The sequence below is a fragment of the Dryobates pubescens genome, chromosome 15 (genome assembly GCF_014839835.1).
Source record: "Dryobates pubescens isolate bDryPub1 chromosome 15, bDryPub1.pri, whole genome shotgun sequence".
NCBI lineage: Eukaryota > Metazoa > Chordata > Aves > Piciformes > Picidae > Dryobates > Dryobates pubescens.
The window spans coordinates 9,897,919-9,914,905 of record NC_071626.1 but is presented as its reverse complement, the minus strand read 5'-3'; the positions used below and the strand labels follow the sequence as shown (position 1 = coordinate 9,914,905).

At 48.2% G+C, this 16,987-nt stretch overlaps 1 protein-coding gene across 1 annotated transcript; it reads left to right on the top strand.

The window, feature by feature from the left end:
• Positions 1-9,883: 9,883 nt before the first annotated feature.
• HMOX1 (heme oxygenase 1) lies at positions 9,884-15,751 on the top strand. The gene is made up of 4 exons (XM_054167947.1): positions 9,884-10,032; positions 12,377-12,868; positions 13,465-13,573; positions 15,008-15,751. Exons 1-4 carry the CDS (start codon positions 9,913-9,915, stop codon positions 15,142-15,144), a joined length of 858 nt encoding a protein of 285 aa, XP_054023922.1. The 5' UTR covers positions 9,884-9,912; the 3' UTR covers positions 15,145-15,751.
• Positions 15,752-16,987: the final 1,236 nt, after the last annotated feature.

Below are 16,987 nucleotides of genomic sequence, written 5' to 3'. Positions count from 1 at the left end.
ACTCATAGAGCAACTGCTCCGGAACATGCACTCAGCAGCTCTGCGCTCATTCACTTTATTGCAGCCCAGAAAGCAAATCACATCCTGGGCTGCATCAGAAGTGTAGCCACCAGATTCAGAGAGGTGATTCTGCCATTTTATACTCTGCTCTAGTAAGACCTCACCTGAAGTACTGCATCCAGCTCTGAAGCCCTCAATATAGGAAGGACAAGGACCTGATGGAGCAGGTCTTGAGGAGGGCCATGAAAGTGATCAGAGGGTTGGAACACTTCTGCTATGAAGACAGACTGAGGGAGCTGGAGTTGTTCAGCCTGGAGAAGAGAAGGCACTGGAGAGACCTAATAACAACCTTCCAGTACCTGAAGGAGGCCTACAAGAAGGATGGAGAGAGACTGTTTACAAAGACCTGCAGTGATAGGACAAGTGGCAATGATTTTAGATTTAGATTGGATGTTAGGAACAAGTTCTTTACTATGAGGGTAGTGGAACAGTGGAACAGGTTGTCCAGGAAGGTGGTTGAGCCCACATCATGAGATATTCAAGGTCAGGCTCAACAGGGATCTGGGCAATGCTGCTTACTGCAGAGAAGGTTGGACTAGATGACATTGAGAGGTCCCTTCCAACCCAAACCATTCTCTGATTTGATGATTCTAGGTTGGGAAAAGGCCTTGAGCAAGCTGGCCTATTGGAAGGTGTCCCTGCCCATGGTAGGGGGGTTGGAGCTAGATGATCTTCAAGATCCCTTCCAACCCAAACCATCCTATGATTCTATGACTGCACAGAGGTCTAGGAAGAAGCAATACACTGGGTCTCCACATCCATTAATAGCCACACTGGGAACAGGATCCTGACCTGGACAGATATTTTGCATGACCCAGAGCAGTTGTTTCTGTGCAATCTGAAGAAAGGCATAACTTCCTTGTACTGGGTCAGGGGCCCTCCACAGCTCTCAAATCTGTGCTAAAAGTTAATGAGCATTTCCATGATGTTTGGATTCTGTGGTCCTTGGCATACCAGCATTGAAATCACAAAGGCAAAAGAATATCTGCTTCCCTTTTACTTACTGCTAACTTCCAAACAGTATATACATTTTATTTTTATATTTTTAAGAGCAGTTAGCAAAGACATCCCCTGATTTCCCACAACATCCCCTCAACAATCAGCACAAGTGTCCCATGCTAGTACCCTGGGAAAGCTGTTCTCCATCCCACATGGATTTTCATCAGGAGCAGGGAAGTCATTGTGTCTCTGTACTCAGCACTGGTTAGGCCACACTTCAAGTACTGTGTCCAGTTCTGGGCCCCTCAATTTAAGAAGGACATTGAGACACTTGAACGTGTCCAGAGAAGGGCAACAAGGCTGGGGAGAGGCCTCAAGCACAAGCCCTACGAGGAGAGGCTGAGGGAGCTGGGATTGTTTAGCCTGGAGAGGAGGAGGCTCAGGGGAGACCTTATTGCTGTCTACAACTACCTGAAGGGAGGTTGTAGCCAGGAGGGGGCTGGTCTCTTCTCCCAGGCAACCAGCACCAGAACAAGAGGACACAGTCTCAAGCTGCACCAGGGGAAGTTTAGACTTGAGATGAGGAGAAAGTTCTTCACAGAGAGAATTGTTAGCCATTGGAATGTGCTGCCCAGGGAGGTGGTGGAGTTGCTGTCCCTGGAGGTGTTCAAGAGGGGACTGGACATGGCACTTGGTGGCATGGTCTAGTAGTCATGAGGTCTTAGGTGACAGGTTGGACTTGATGATCTTTGAGGTCTTTTTCAACCTTTTTAATTCTATGATTCGTGTTGCTCTGCCATGTCAAAACATCCTCAAAGCTTATTTGGGATAATAAAATTCCCCCTTCCTTCACAAAATGAAAATAAAGCCACTGCCTCTTCCCTTCAGATCACTGTTAGTGGCACTGCTTAGGGCAGATGGCGATGCTGGGAAGGGATGTACAGCAGAGACCCAGTGTGCAGGAGAGAGGGTTGTTACGAGGAAGGAAATCATAAGCAAATGGATGCACAAGGAGAGGAAAAAGAGGCAAAAAAGAGGAAGGAGTATAAGAAAATGTGCAAACACATGAGAGGAAAAACAGATGCTCCAGTGCTCATGAGCAAGGAAATGGAGGGGGCTGGTAGTGACCAATGTAAAAAAAGGAGTCATACTGGCAGTCAGTCTGGGTTTTTTAATGCTTCTCCTGAAGATACTTCACAGAACACACAGGTAGAGGTGACTTTTTTGCACCAGGGTAGTAACAAGATGGTTGGTAGCCCTGAGGAGATTTCTTTTTCATTGGCTTTCCTGCTCTCCCCTGGCTTTTATGGCACATAGTGCATCCCACACAGTGCCCGGCAGTTCTGCTGCCTGTCGGGTGAGCAAGTGTCTCTGTTGCTTTGTGTCAGTGACCTGCAAAGCCTGAGTAAGGGAATATGGGCTCCCAAGTTAAAGCTTCTTCTTTCCTAGCCACCATTGTCCTTGCAAAATCTTGCGGGTGTGGGTGTGCATGGGATCCGTAGTGGTTTGGACTGCATGAGTGGGCAAATTTACTTCCCCCTCCCAACAGGACTGCCAGGGGTCAGAGAGATGAATAGGGGTGAAGGGGAACAGGATTGCTCCCCATGAGTAGGAGAAGTTTGCTGCAGTGCTGTCTCCAGCAGTATTGCTGCAGGGCTGCACCTTGGTTCTTATCAAGAGCACCCCGCTGTGGGGCACGGGGGTGTTTCATTGTGCAACAGCAAGCAGCTGGGGGCTCAGGAGATCCCCAGGGAGACAGGCTCTGCAGCAGAGCTTTGGAGGATCAATGATTCCCTTCTAGCACAGAGAAGCCACATGTGCCAGTCTCCAGGCACTGTTTTTCTGGCTGATCTTGGCACAAAAGCATGGATCAGGCACAAGGTGAACTTTATGGTGGGGTGAGGCAAGGACACAGCTTTCCTGAGGCTTTAGGGGAGGCTCTTTCACCAGCACGGAGTGACAGGAAAATCTGTGTTTAGAAAAAGTGCTGTAAGGCACTTCAGTGGTATTTTTAGCTCCTTGGCCAAAAAAAAGGGCCCTAAATACCAGACCAGTCTCAATGGGAGATAGGTACCAACTTCTCTGAGCTCCTTTGCACAATTTCAGTCCAAAGGAGAAAAGAAAGAAAGAAAAGAAAGAAAGAAGGAAAGAAAAAGAAAGAAAGAAAGAAAGAATGAAGGAAGGAAAGAAAGAAAGAAAGAATGAAGGAAGGAAGGAAGGAAGGAAGGAAGGAAAGAAAGAAAGAAAGAAAGAAAGAAAGAAAGAAAGAAAGAAAGAAAGAAAGAAAGAAAGAAAGAAAGAAAGAAAGAAAGAAAGAAAGAGAAAGAGAGAAAGAAAGAAGGAAAGAAGGAAAGAAAGAGAGAAAGAGAGAAAGAGAAAGGAAGAAAGAGAAAGGAAGCAAGCAATCAAGCAAGCAAGCAAGCAAGCAAGCAAGCAGCTCGGTGGGATAAATGAGGTCCTGCCTGCCCTGAAGTGATCCTTGGTAATGGGTGAAGAAAAGGGATAGAGAAGGAAGGGGTGTGGAACACAGTCTATGCCACAGACACCTTGTGTGGCCTTGGGTAAGTTGCTTAAATTTGGCACACCCTGAATGCCAGCCTCTAAACTAAATTCATGACCATATTACATATCTGCTGGGTTTGGTATTTTCCGCCAGAATAGACAAAGCCAGGTGCCCATCCAGCGCCCCAGAGAGCAGGGTTCCCATGCTTGATTCCCCTTGTATGGAGCAGGGACCGTCCCAGTCCCAAGGCAGATAGCCACAGTGTCTTCCATGTCCCTGGGTCACTGAGGTGTGCAGATTTAGAATCATAGAATTGTTAGGGTTGGAAGGGGCCTCAAGGATCATCTAGTTCCAACCCCCCTGCCATGGGCAGGAACAACTCACACTACATCAGGTTGCTCCAGAGCCACATCCAGCCTGGCCTTAGTAACCTCCAGGGATGGAGCTTCTACCACCTCCCTGGGCAACCTGTTCCAGTGTCTCACCACCCCTCTGGTGAAGAACTTCTTCCTAATCTGAATCCACGCATTTCTATTTTTGTCCCATTCCCCCTTGTCCTATCACTACCTGACACCCTCAAAAGACCCTCATCAGCTTTCTTGTAGCCCCCTTAAGATACTAGAAGGCCACAATAAGGTCTCCTCAGAGCCTTCTCTTCTCTAGACTGGGCAGCCCCAACTCTCTCAGTCTGTCCTCACAGCAGAGCAGCCCTCTTCTCATCCTTGTGGCCCTTCTCTGGACACATTCCAGCACCTCCGGATCCTTCCTGTAATAGCGGCTCCAGAACTGGATGCAGTACTCCAGGTGGGGTCTCACCAGAGCAGAGTAGAGGGGAAGAATCACCTCCTTCAACTTGCTGGCTATGCTTCTCTTGATGCAGCCCAGGGTGTGATTTGCTTTCTGGGCTGCAAGTGCACACTGGTGGCTCATATTGAGCTTCTGATCCACCAGCACCCCCAAGTCCTTTTCTTCAGGGCTGCTCTCAATCTGCCAGATTTCCTGGCCTGGGACACCTGCTTTTCTGACCTTTCCCAGCTTGCCCAGTGCAGTGGCAGAGGGCTGGGAAGCAGAGCCAAATGGGGAGCATTTTGTGGCTGCCAGCGGTGCCGCACGTCCCACTGAGACTCTGCAGTCTTGCACGAACTCCCAACCCCCCTGCCTGCCTCCCGCTAAGGCTGACTCACCCTTTTCCCAGCGTGGGCGTCCTGCTGAGTCAGGGTCAGGCCGGGTCATCCAGTATTGCTGAGCAATGGTTTCAGGCTGCGGCGGAGGGGCTCTTTTGCTGAGTCACGGTGGAGAAGGATCCACGTGAGGCTGTTTATTTAGGAGCGGTTTTCTGTGCACCGCCCTGAGATTGCAGCTGCTGCTCTTGGCCCAGGTCCCACATCTCGGGACAATCGGAGAAATCTCCAGAAACTGCCCTGCTTGCTCACAGCCCCTCAGCTGCTCAGCTTGTGGGAGGAGGACACTCATGCCTCCTCTGTCCCAGGGGCAGAGAACCACAGGTTCCAGTTTGTTCTCCTCCCCTGCCCTGAGCAAAGGGTCTGAGCTGTGGCACAAGGTCCTGCTTGTGGCGTGTGTATGAGTTTCAAATCCATTTTCCACAGTCTTTCCTGACACGCAGCCAGGACACGCTTTGTTTTACACAGCTGCAGCACTGAAACAAAGGAGGCAGCGTGGACTGAAACATTTGCACAAGCGGGGTTTGAATTTGCTAACTCTGCCCTGCTCCTCTCCACACTTCCCTTTTGCTTCCAAAGCAGAACCCCCGGCAGGAAATGGGGTTGATCCCCACCAGCACCAAGACTCTAAGCTAGATCATGGTGGGCTCGATGCACCCTCCACCAAAATTTCATCCCAGTGCACCCATAACCTGGAGACCTGCTTCATGCTTTAGGTCGCTGTCTGACTCCGGGTCTGTGGTCACGAAACAGGTACATGCACTGGGGGGGGGTTGCTCTGTTCCCAGCCAGCTCAGAGCTCTTGCCTTGCTCAGAGCCAGGTGCTGCAGCACACCTACACCCACCTGTACAAATATGTATTGAAATCTGCATTTCCTGTCTTTACCAAGATGGTTCATTTATGTCTGAGAAATCTGCCTGCACCTCTGTCTCCCATGATGGTGGCCTCTGGGATTCTCATGTGTGGAGTTTGCCCAGCACAGTTGTATCTATCAGACTGTCTGAAAGGCGCCAGCAATGCCAGTCCAAAGGACACCTGCGTTCCCCACGGGGACTTCCAGTGCGTTGCACTCCTGACCTCCTTTTTCCACCTGTTTCTCTGACCTCAACACAGATTGTTTAATGCTGATGGCAGTGAGCACACTCAGTTCTTCCACAGCAGGGATGGGCTGGGCAATACCCCATTGGTCAACACAAATTAATCTACAGAGTATCCCAGTCCTCCAGCACTGACCCTCTTCAGCAAATCACTTTAAGCAGTTACCACAATCTCTCCCACCCTCACCATTACACTGCAAGTCCTGGTTACTGAGTCAGCTTTCTGGGTGCAGTCCAGGCAGCTGCATTTTGCTGTGTCATGGTCTGAGAGAGCCTAATTAACCCCTCCTTTCACCACACACCCCACCAAGCTGAGACAAGCTGAGCTGCCAAGAGCTGCCTGGTGGAGCCTGGCTGGATACAGCACCTCCCACATGGGTTCAGGAGAGCTGACTTTGCACTCCCATAGCTGCTGGGTAACAAGATACTTCTGACCACAAAGCTATTTGCAATACAGGCTGTTAAGTGTATAAAGAGGAAAAAAAATCCTCCACTTCCTTATCCCTGCCAAAAACAGGGACCCTTTGATAACTTTCTGTTGTTGTTAACCCTTTAGCTAACCCATCTGTTGATGAAGAATTTTCCAGAGGCTGGGCTGTGCAGATGGAAGCTTTTAAACCCAGTTGGAGCAACTACCTTGCCTGAGGCTCCTTGATTCGTCTTTGCTAGAAATCTCCTGGGTTTATTCACTCCCATGCTCATTGCCCTCACAGCAAGTAGCTCTGGCACCACACAGCCATTGCTCACTGGAAGAGCAGCAGGCAATATGATTTCTGGAAGGCATGGTGAAGACCACAGGTCTGATACTTCGATGAGGTCCAAACAGAATTTCTTAGTGACCTGGATACAGGCTGGCCTCTGTTTCTCTGTGGCCTGCTGTGCTCTGGAAGTGCTGTCTCTGGAAGTGGCTGTCTCTGGAAGCTAGTTTGTTCCTTCTACTAAAAACACACAGCTCCTTCCCCCGCATCGCTCTCAAGTGTCAGCTTCCCAAATTCTCTTCTAGGAAGAGATGACCCCTTGCAGATCTCTGCCAGCACATTGGCACACTCTGTGTCATTAACCTCTCCACACCACACAGGAACAGCACAGCAGAAGCAGTAAGAGTCATTGTTGCAGAGCACTGGATGGGACAGAAATGCCCCAGGCCAGCAATGGCAAAAATGATGACACCTCACTTTCAGTTCTCCTTCCATCTTGTGCTGCAGGGCATTTGAGCCTTTCCATAGAGCTGGGCCTGATCTCACAGCTGCTCCATGCCAAATAACCCTGAGCAGCCAGAGACAAGATGGCATAAATCAGTCATGGGGCATGGCTAGCTTGCCTGCACCTATGAAAAGCTCAAAGTGGAGGTGAGCTGCAGTAGGGACCTAATCTTGTGACCACCATGTCCCCTCTCTCTTCCCCCAAGATCTCAAACCAACATCTTCCTCATCTCTGGATGAAAAAGGAGGAGGAGGACCTTCTGGATACATCATGTTGAGTGCTTCCAGGTATGCAGCTTCTTGGAAGAAGGCAGACAGAGGACAAAGGCACTGGCTTGAAAGCAAACAGAAAGGGATCTAGGTGCATTACCAAAGTTACAGAGCAGAGGCAAAAGGAGGGACAGGGCCTGGGGATTTGATTTTTTTTTCTTTCATGTTGTTTCATGTTCATAAAATGAATAATATTCATTTTCATATTCTTCTATATTTCCTAATTCCCTCCTCCAGAACTAAAGATTCTATCTGTGCCCCAACTTCCTGTGCCAGAAAAAGGACTCACTGAAAAGTAGAGAAAACCTCACAGAAGCTGTAAGGAGTGATGCCAGAGAGAAGCACTCAATTTGTAGCTGTCTCTGTGACAAAATGGCATGCATGTCTTCAGGACAAACTGCCCATGCAGCCCTGTGCTCCCCATGCTCTCATGGGCTCCATGCAGAATCCCTCTCTCAGGGGATATTTGGGGCTTTGTCACACTTAATTCAAAGATAGAGACACCTGATACATTATTTCCCGTGAGAGAAAAAGAAGCAAGCCAGCAGCAAGCTGTCTGCACTGGCATGGGGGTAAGAATGGAGCTTTTGCTAGCACACACTGTCACTTTAAAAGACAAAGGCAAGACAGGAAAAGTCTGGCTGAGTCAGGCTGGAAGCGCTGAGTAATCTTTCCTGAGCCTGCAACCCTCACCAGATGTCTGCCCAAGTCAACAAATAAGCATGGAAGCACATTTCCTCCAGGACAGCTTTCTAACCTACAGCACCAAACCCCTTTGTGGCCAGGTGTAGGCACAGTCACAGGGAGACACATGAGGCATGTGCCTTGGATGGCAGCACCCACCACCAGAGCTGCAGAGTGGGCTCACTAGAAGGGACAGACAGCCAGAAAACGCCACAGTCCTTCTCCTTCCTCTGCAGGTTCTGCCTCCCTACCAACCCCTGCAGAGCTGCAGCACAGGGCTTTCTCACACCCGCCAGAGGAATGGTGGCTTTATGTGCCCTGCTCTTTGAGGTGCACACAAAATGTGTGTTTTCCAAAGCAGAGCTGGGCAATGTGTTGTCCATCTCAGCTAGCCCTGCTCCCAGCACAGCTACACTTGGAAAAGAAGGTCCCTGCTTCATCTGTCAGCTGCCTCATTGACCACCGCACCAGATAAAATGTCAGAACAGCCAGGTACTGGCAGAAGCACCCTGTCCAATTCTCTTTTCCCATATCAGAGAAATTTTTTGCCTTTTAAAGTCTCTGCAGACTTCCTCAGTTTCTCCCAAATCTCATATGACATCTTTTCAGTCCACTAGCTGCCCAGGCCTTCTGGATATCTGGGAAACAGAATGCTGTTCTCCAAGCTTGCCCAGCACACAGCAGGGACCAGTTGCCACACAAATCCCCATGCACAGGAGAGCATGGAAAGGATTTTGCTGTTCATCAGTGCAGGTACACCTGTGATGGCTCTGTGCAAAGGGGCAGCAATCATTCCCCAGCACCCATCACTGTGCAAGGGCAGTTCTGGCACCTCTGGACTAGGGCATGTGCAACTGGATTACTCCAGGTGTCTGTGACTATACATACCTCAGGGTCCTTGCTGTGCTCCCTGCTGTGAAAAGCTTATGCTTCTAAGCTGGAGCACGTATCAACTCATCCCATGGTCCACAAGCACCATGTTACCTGACTCTCTCTCTGAAGATCTAGAGAGTCATGGGAAATCAGATGTTTATATCCGAGCGGTGCTAGAGCAGATGAGGGAGGGTGCTGAATTAGCTGCCCAGGAAGGGTGCAGCTGGGACACAAACTGAGGTGCAAGGAAGAGGAGGCTGCCCACCCTGCCCCAGGCACTAGCCCTGAAAATCCACCCCTCTTTGTCCAACCTGGATGCCCCCAGCACAATGAGTACCTCTTGCAGCCCCTGGGCTCTGCTTGCCACGGGCACCGAAAGGGTTACTGAGCCGAACACGCTCGAAAGAGAAGTTGCTGGACATCCTCTGGTTTGTGCTTAGTTATCAAGACGCATCAGGTGACTTGCTTCTGGTCCCTAGGGGGCTGCAGGCGAGGAGGGGGAGCAGCCAGGCTGGGAAGGGAAGTGCGGTTGTGTTGCAACAAGTTGTGCTCAGCCTGAGGTCAGCGCTTTGACGGCTCACGTGGCCTGACAATATAAAGCTGGATGCGGGAACGCAGCAGCCCAGCGCACAGCTTCACCGTCCCGGGAGCAGAAGGGAAGGAGGAAAGCACAAGCAAGAAAAGCAACAACGAAGCGAAGCAGTGAAACGACCTAGATAAACATGGAAACTTCCCAGGCACGCAGCTCTGAAAGGTAAGAGCAGGACGGGAACGAGTGGAATTTTTTTGTTCGGTCGTTTGTTTGTTTTTTTAGCAGAAGAGTATTGTTCCTCCCCTTGCTTTAGGCATGCTGTGTCTGTTTCTGCTCTGCACGGAACGGCATGCTCCTGCTTTCACCTCTGGATGGAATCTGTCAGTTGTCCTTGCTCGGGACAGGGGCTGGAATGATGGTATTCCCCCCTTCCCATCCGTGGCTCTCGGGAATGTTCTGTCCCTTTTTCTGCTGTCCCAGGCTCCCCCTTTTTTCCTATTTTGCCATTTCCCCCCATTTTGCCAGAGGAGAGCGACGGCACTTACATCTGTTTTGCTGCTCTTCCCCAGCATGTCCAAGGACTTGTCAGAACTCTTGAAGGAAGCCACCAAGGAGGTGCACGAGCAGGCGGAGAACACACCATTCATGAAGAATTTCCAGAGGGGGCAGGTGTCACTCCAAGAGTTTAAGGTATGCAGTAGCAGCATCGCCTGGGGATGGCATTCCCTCACCAGGAGAGATACACTCTTATATCAAATGGGTTGCCTGGGGGCTGAAGAGGGGAAGGAGGGGGCATCTCCTGGGCAAAATACACTTTTAAATGCCAGCATCTTAGCAGCATCTCTTGCAGAAGATGGTGGAGGACTGTGCATATTAGGGTGGGCAGCCTGAAGCAGGGTGAAACAAAGAGGTTGAAGGGATTTGTGCGATCGCTTTTCTCTGCCTTCATAAATGGCTGCATGTTAATTATTGGCAATGATAGTTAATGGAGGTGTGACTACGTGCAGATACACCAGTGGCTGAAGGGACCAAAAAAGAGGGGGAATACTAAATTCACAACACTAACCATCTACAGCTACAAATAATGATGGAATACTGAGAAAGTGAGGCTGTGGGATCATCTCTGGCACTGAACTTTGCAATGTTTTACTTGTCACTTGGGTTATACCAGAGCTGAGATCATGAACAATAGTAACTCCAAGGTAGACTGAGTTTGTACAAGCCATGTCTGCTCAACAGGTAGCAGCCTGTTGCTTTTCTTAAGATAAAAGAGAATCATTTGCAGATATAAGCCTGTGCCTAACTTGGCTACATATGTGATTCCTGGGATCTCAGCCACATAACAAAGCCATGAGCAAAAACAAAGCACGCACCTGGGCCAGAAATTCCTGGGAGGCTATAGGATGTGACGCATGGGCTTGCAACTAGCAGCCAGCAATCCAACCTATGGTTTAATTACTTTGTTATTGAACTGTTCCTTGGCAGATAAATCCACAAGAGCAGGAAAAAGACTGCTTATTTCTGACAGGTCTCATTCAGGATACTTAGTCAAGCACAGATTTAATCTCAGGCACTGACTTCCTGCTGTTAGACATGCAGCATTGGTTAGGCAGTGAACTTTGAGACAGGCTGGCACTGATGTAAGAAGTCAGGTCTTCAGGAATACAGCTCAGTGTCTTAGAAGATATTTCTGTGCCATGAGGGGCAGTGAGACGTGACATGGATTTTAAGAAGCAGTGGCAGCTTTCAAAAGCCACATTTCCCATTGTACCACCACCTGCCTCTAAAAACAACAAGTCAGGTTATATTTTCTTAACTTATTAGGCAATGTTCCTGTATTTTGTTTCTCTTCCAGTAAGCTGGATGTCAGGTTATTGTTTAAAAGCCTCTGTTTTTGTTTACTCTCTTGGCAGACCTATATATCTGCCCTGACACGTGACTCCCCAGAATCTGAATATTTGTTTCCACAACCAAGCCACTGCCTGTGTGCTTATCAAAGTCCTATTTGCTGGCACAGTGGGGAGAGGTCAGCCTGGCAACTCTTTTACTGCAGAACTGACTGCTTTGTGAGAGAGTAAACTGCTGCTGCTTCTTCCATCAGCGTAATCTTCTCCCACCTCAACCTGATTCACTTTCACTGTGACACCTTCATGTTTTATATTTTGCTGCTGGTAGGGATTCCACTGCAAGGAATGGGTGGTGTAGGTGTAAATACGAATACAGAAAACAGAGATTCTGAAAACAGAATGCACAGGGAAGGAAAGAACACAGCTAGATTGTCTTAGGCCACGTGGAAAAGCTGGCAGATAGAAGGAAGTATCACGTAAGCTGGGAAAAACAATAATAGGGGTTTCAAAACAGAGAGGAGAACGCACAGCCTTGCAACACTCCTTCACAAAGGCATCTTTCAGAGGCAGGCTGTGCTTCCAGCCCCCTTTTATGTTGTCTCCTCTGAGCAACCAAGGAGGCAAACCCACTTGCAAGCCTGAATGAGGACAGCGGTGGTGCCTCAGTTCCCAGGATGGTGGGATGCTAACAGGATTAATATGTTGAAAAACAAAGAGGGTGTGTCATGTGTCATTGTCTCACAAGGCCCCACAAAGGGAAGCCACATCTTGAAGCATTCAGATTTGAACAATGCTGCAGAAAATATACCTTTGGGAATATTCTCCCCCATTGACCAAGGGACTAAGGAGAACAGAGTGGGCATGATTAGACAGGGCTCCAGTTTCCATTGCAATTAAGCTTCAACACCTTTAACTTCAAGTTGAATGCAGTGGCTTTTAAGGGCAGGTAAGACCAGTGTCTGCTGGAAAGAGCTTATGCGTTACCTGATGGTGCCTCAAGCAGAAGGGGAAGAGCTAAAGAGTGTCTCACTGCACCTTGCAACTCTGTTTTCCCCATAGGAAACCTGCACCATAACAAATGCGCATGACTCACACTGGGTGTGCCCATAAATAACATTTTCATTAGGAGGCTTTGTCCCCAAAAGCTACAGAGGCACCTGTAGCTCAATCTCTTCCTTCTCTTTCAGCTGGTTACAGCATCCTTGTACTTCATCTACTCTGCTCTGGAGGAAGAGATTGAACGCAACAAGGACAACCCAGTTTATGCCCCTGTGTATTTCCCGGTGGAGCTGCACCGGAAAGCTGCCCTGGAGAAAGACTTGGAGTACTTCTATGGCAGCAACTGGAGGCAAGAGATCCCATGCCCCGAGGCTACTCAGAAATACGCTGAGAGGCTCCACTACGTAGGCAAGAACCACCCAGAGCTCCTGGTGGCCCATGCCTACACTCGGTATTTGGGAGACCTGTCTGGGGGGCAGGTGCTGAAGAAAATTGCCCAGAAGGCCCTCCAGCTGCCCAGCACTGGCGAAGGGCTGGCGTTCTTCACCTTCGATGGAGTCTCCAACGCCACCAAGTTCAAGCAGCTCTACCGCTCCCGCATGAATGCTCTCGAGATGGACCCTGCCACTAAGAAAAGAGTCTTGGAGGAGGCCAAGAAAGCATTCCTGCTAAATATACATGTGAGTAACAACCAGACAGCCCTGCCTGCCCACACCCTCCCTGAAACAAGATAATAGCTACAGGGGAAAGGCAAAGCTGGTATTCCTGCTGTGAAGCTTATGGGTAGGTGTGGATCAGGGCAAGCTAGTCAGAGCAGGATGGCTGTGCTTGTCCAGCCTGGGAGCCTAGTAAAAAGATGGTCTCTGAAAATCTCCCCCTTCTCCCCTAGGGTGTGAATTCAGTTGTTTTCCTATGTGTCATTATTTAGATATGAATGAGGGCTTATACTGAGAGTAGTGCAAGTGGGGATCACTTATCTCCGTAGTACAGCTCACAGGTCCTCTGTGGATGATGACTAGACACACAGGTACCTTGCCTGCCTTCCCCTCAGAAGATGGGCAATTGCTTCTTTGTGAGCTGAAAGCTTCAGGCAGAACCCGTAAAATACTTGCTCTTGACCCCACAAGGCATATTATGGTCTGTGCAAAACAAATGCCAGGAGACTTGGATTGAACACTTGTGTCTTCCTGTAGTTCTTAAAGTGCCTGAAGCAGGGGCAAGGGGTCCGGTGAAAGAAAAGGAGGCTACATAATGACTCAGTGTTCCCTCTTCTCAGGTGTTTGAGGCACTACAAGAACTGGTGTCTAAGGGGCAGGAGAATGGTCACCCTGTGCAACCAAAGGCAGAGCTTCGCACAAGGAACATTAACAAATCATATGAACACGGTAAGGCACTTCTGAGGACAGGTGTTTAACATTGCCCCTTGTGCTTTTGTTCTCCCTTCCTTTGTTAAAGCCATTGAGAAATCAGCATGAGGTGCCTGCTCCATCTCTCCCCCAGCCATTAGTGCAAGGAGAGGCACTGGAGTGTGCAAAGCTCTTCTAGACATGACAGAGGAAGGATGACACATGGGGGCTATCCAGAAACATTCAGTGAGGAAGCTTTACATGAAAAAGATTCCACTCTCCTCCTCTTAGGCTTCAACAAGCATAAGGTTCATTCAGCACATGAGTTTTCACCACATAGAAAACTGGCCTTGAGTTCACAGATGCAAAGACAGCAACGTTGGGCCCTTTAGATCAGCCATGGTGCTGTGACGCTGACAACATTCTTTCAGACACACAGCCCCATCCAACAGGCTGTCCTTTCAGACTAAATCTCCCTCTGGTCGTTTTCCTGCCTTCCAGAAGTAGTTAATGAAAACACTCCTGAAAGTGTGCTGGGTTTATAGTGAGCATTGTTCAGAATGGTGGAGTGTAACCAGTTGGGAAGTGGGGAGGTAAAGGCTGCCCATCAGCTTTGTGAAACTGAAAAAGTCCCACTGCTGACCAGTGCCAATCCCAAACTGAGCAAAGCCTGAGCAGCAGCTGTGAGCAGAGTGATGCCTTTTCATGCAGTCAGGCTTGTAACAAAGTGAGGAGTGGGCTCAGATGTTCACAGATGAGTTTTCCTGATAATATGTGATTCAAATAAAAAAGCCCTTAGGACCTACCCATTCTGAAACTAAAAGGAAGATTTTTTTTTCAGTGTATACTGGATTGCACTACAGTTTTCCTCTGGCAAAGAATGGAAAACAAACCTTGTCTTACACATCTCTAAACAGTGAAGCTTAAAGTACCTTCTTTGGCAAAGCCAGTAAAAATTCTCTGTGGAACTTAGCCACTCCTTTCCCAATGCATTCATAAAAGTAGAGTTTCCAGAAAAGTTTGGTGTTGGATGAGGAATCCCATGCTGAAGCTGTAAATTTATTTGTCTGGAGTGCTAAGGACTACCTGTTTAAGGCAATTAGATGTCCAACCAATTGAATCAACTACAAGTGGGAGACAAAATGCCTTTTCAAATTCTGGCTTAAGTAATTGGCTGTCTTCTGACACATCAGGGGTTTGGTAGAGCTGGGCAGAGCTTGTAAACCTGCAAAAAGACAAGGGAAGAGGCCAGTACTTACATACAAGCAGAGGGGTTGGAAGCCCAGGTCAAGTTTGCTTCCTTTTTTCTTCCCCAGAAAAGCAGAATCTGCTGTTGCTGTTTCCCCCAGCCCAGCTAGGCTCTAGGCTTCCTTCCTCCCTTGACAACTTCAGCTCCAGCCCAGAGGAAGGCAAACATGGCATACCAACAGCATCTTGATGCAAAATCTCACTCACTCTTTGTCTTTTATTTAGGTGCAGTGCTTAGGAAAGAAAGTGAGAAGACAAACAGCAGACAAACAGGCATGATGCCCACCACTCCCTTGGTGCGATGGATTCTGGCGCTCAGCTTCCTCGCCATGACAGTTGCTGTGGGTTTATTTGCCATGTGAAAGAGCAGAACCTTTGTGTTCTCTTCGTGCCTTCCCTTATCCTGAACTAATTCACCTTCCCCAGTCCTTGTGAGAGCTATTCCCTCCGACTGGGTACTGTGATCTTGGCTCTGCCACTAATACTAGGAGACTTTTCTCCCCAGAAATCAGAGGGCTGTAAGGAGGGGTCAGGCAAAGTCTCTCCCATGCTTGGTGTGAGCTCCTCTCAGAGACTAACTTTATCACCAAAAATACCTAAGGGCTAAAAGGCTAAAAACAATGGCCAAGAATTGTTGCTGCTTTACAGAGTACCAGCAAAAATCCTACAGGATCAGAAATGCAGCTTTGAGATCTCTCTCCTCAGAAATACAAAGTTTCCTGGAGCTCTGTTTGCTCAGTATTTTTATACTGCTAGATAATACTGTGATCACTTTTTCTGTGGAGCCACATGGTTCCTGCGGGTTATAGACTGTTTTATATGACACTAGTAGGTCTTTGTTAATTCTTTCTCCAATCATTTTGTTTGTTTATTTGTTTGTTTTTAAGCAGATGACAGTTGTTGAAGCTACAGTGTCACACTCTTGTCTCATTATATAATTTATACACATAATAAACTTCAGTGTAAAGTCTTCTGGCCTGGTGTTTCCTATTATTAAAGCATCACCTGGGGAGAAAATAGGTTTCTTTCTTCCTGCCCTGTGTTATGTCTTTGGAAGCTGCTGCCTCCAGAGACATGACAATTGACATAAGTGGGAGCTATCATCAGAGCCAGACTCTGCTCCCACTCAGGGCTAACAATAACCTGTTACAAGATGGGGCAGATTTCTTCAGCTGGTCTCTATTTCTAGAAATGGCATTAAATTCTGGGAGCAAAGTGGGTAGAAGCCATACATAAGAACTGGTTGGTATTCTAGCTAAAGCAAAAGATGATGGGACCCTCAGCCAGCTGAAACCAGGACACCTCCCCCTGACCACTACCAGCTAAGATTCCATTACCAGACTGCCTTTGCCAGAACTTCTGCATGAATCAGAAAAGCAAGCATGTTTCTGCTACCCAGAAACCAAATGCACACTAGGTTTTGATCCTGTGAGGTAGCTAAATGGGGGACATCAAGCATACATCTGCATTCCCTCACCTAAGTAATAAATCAACCCAACTTACACCCAGGAGTTGGCACAGCTAAAGACATTCCAAACACACAGCACTGCTGGAGCAGCCCACGTACACAGCTTGCTCACTTCCCCCCATTGCTGAGGCAAATCTGGAGGTCTAGCTTTGTGACCAGCCACTGTTACGGCTATAGGCCTTACCTGCTTTAGAAGGCCTTCTAACACAGGAGTCACTGCAGGAGAGCCTGCAATTCAGGTATGGCACAGCAGGTCTTGACAAAGCCATTATCTCTCACATCAGAGTCCTTTCCTCTCTTTCTACCAGAAAGCCACTGAGACCACCTGTCTCAATGATGGTGCCTGCTCTGGCTGTGACCTTAATCCCAGACATGCTTTCCTACTGCTCTGTTTTGAGAGCAACACTGAACCTGCTCCAAGAGCAAGAATGAGCAGTGATAATGAACAGCAGGAAATAGGGACTGTCAGATAATGGTTAGACTCAATGTTACCTTAAAGGTCTTTCCTAGCTGAAATGATTCTGATTATTCTCTGGCTCTTATCTACCTTATAACCCTTCTGAAATCCCCTTTAATACTTCTCTATTTGGACCCATTTGCCAACCTTTGGTAGAAAAAAAGTAGTTATTTTTTTAAAGGTAGTGAGATGTTTAAAGGCAGGGATATGGAGCTTGATAGTTACTCACATACAAGGTCTGATTCGTTAATTTGAATTTATATTAAGTTCTATTCTGTCC

Bases quoted from the DNA above. Each gene is read 5' to 3' on its own strand.
- HMOX1 (XM_054167947.1), top strand. From the start codon at position 9,913: ATGTCCAAGGACTTGTCAGAACTCTTGAAGGAAGCCACCAAGGAGGTG. The intron at 10,033-12,376 runs GTATGCAGTAGC...CTTCTCTTTCAG, and splicing joins TGTCACTCCAAGAGTTTAAG to CTGGTTACAGCATCCTTGTA. The intron at 13,574-15,007 runs GTAAGGCACTTC...TCTTTTATTTAG, and splicing joins TAACAAATCATATGAACACG to GTGCAGTGCTTAGGAAAGAA.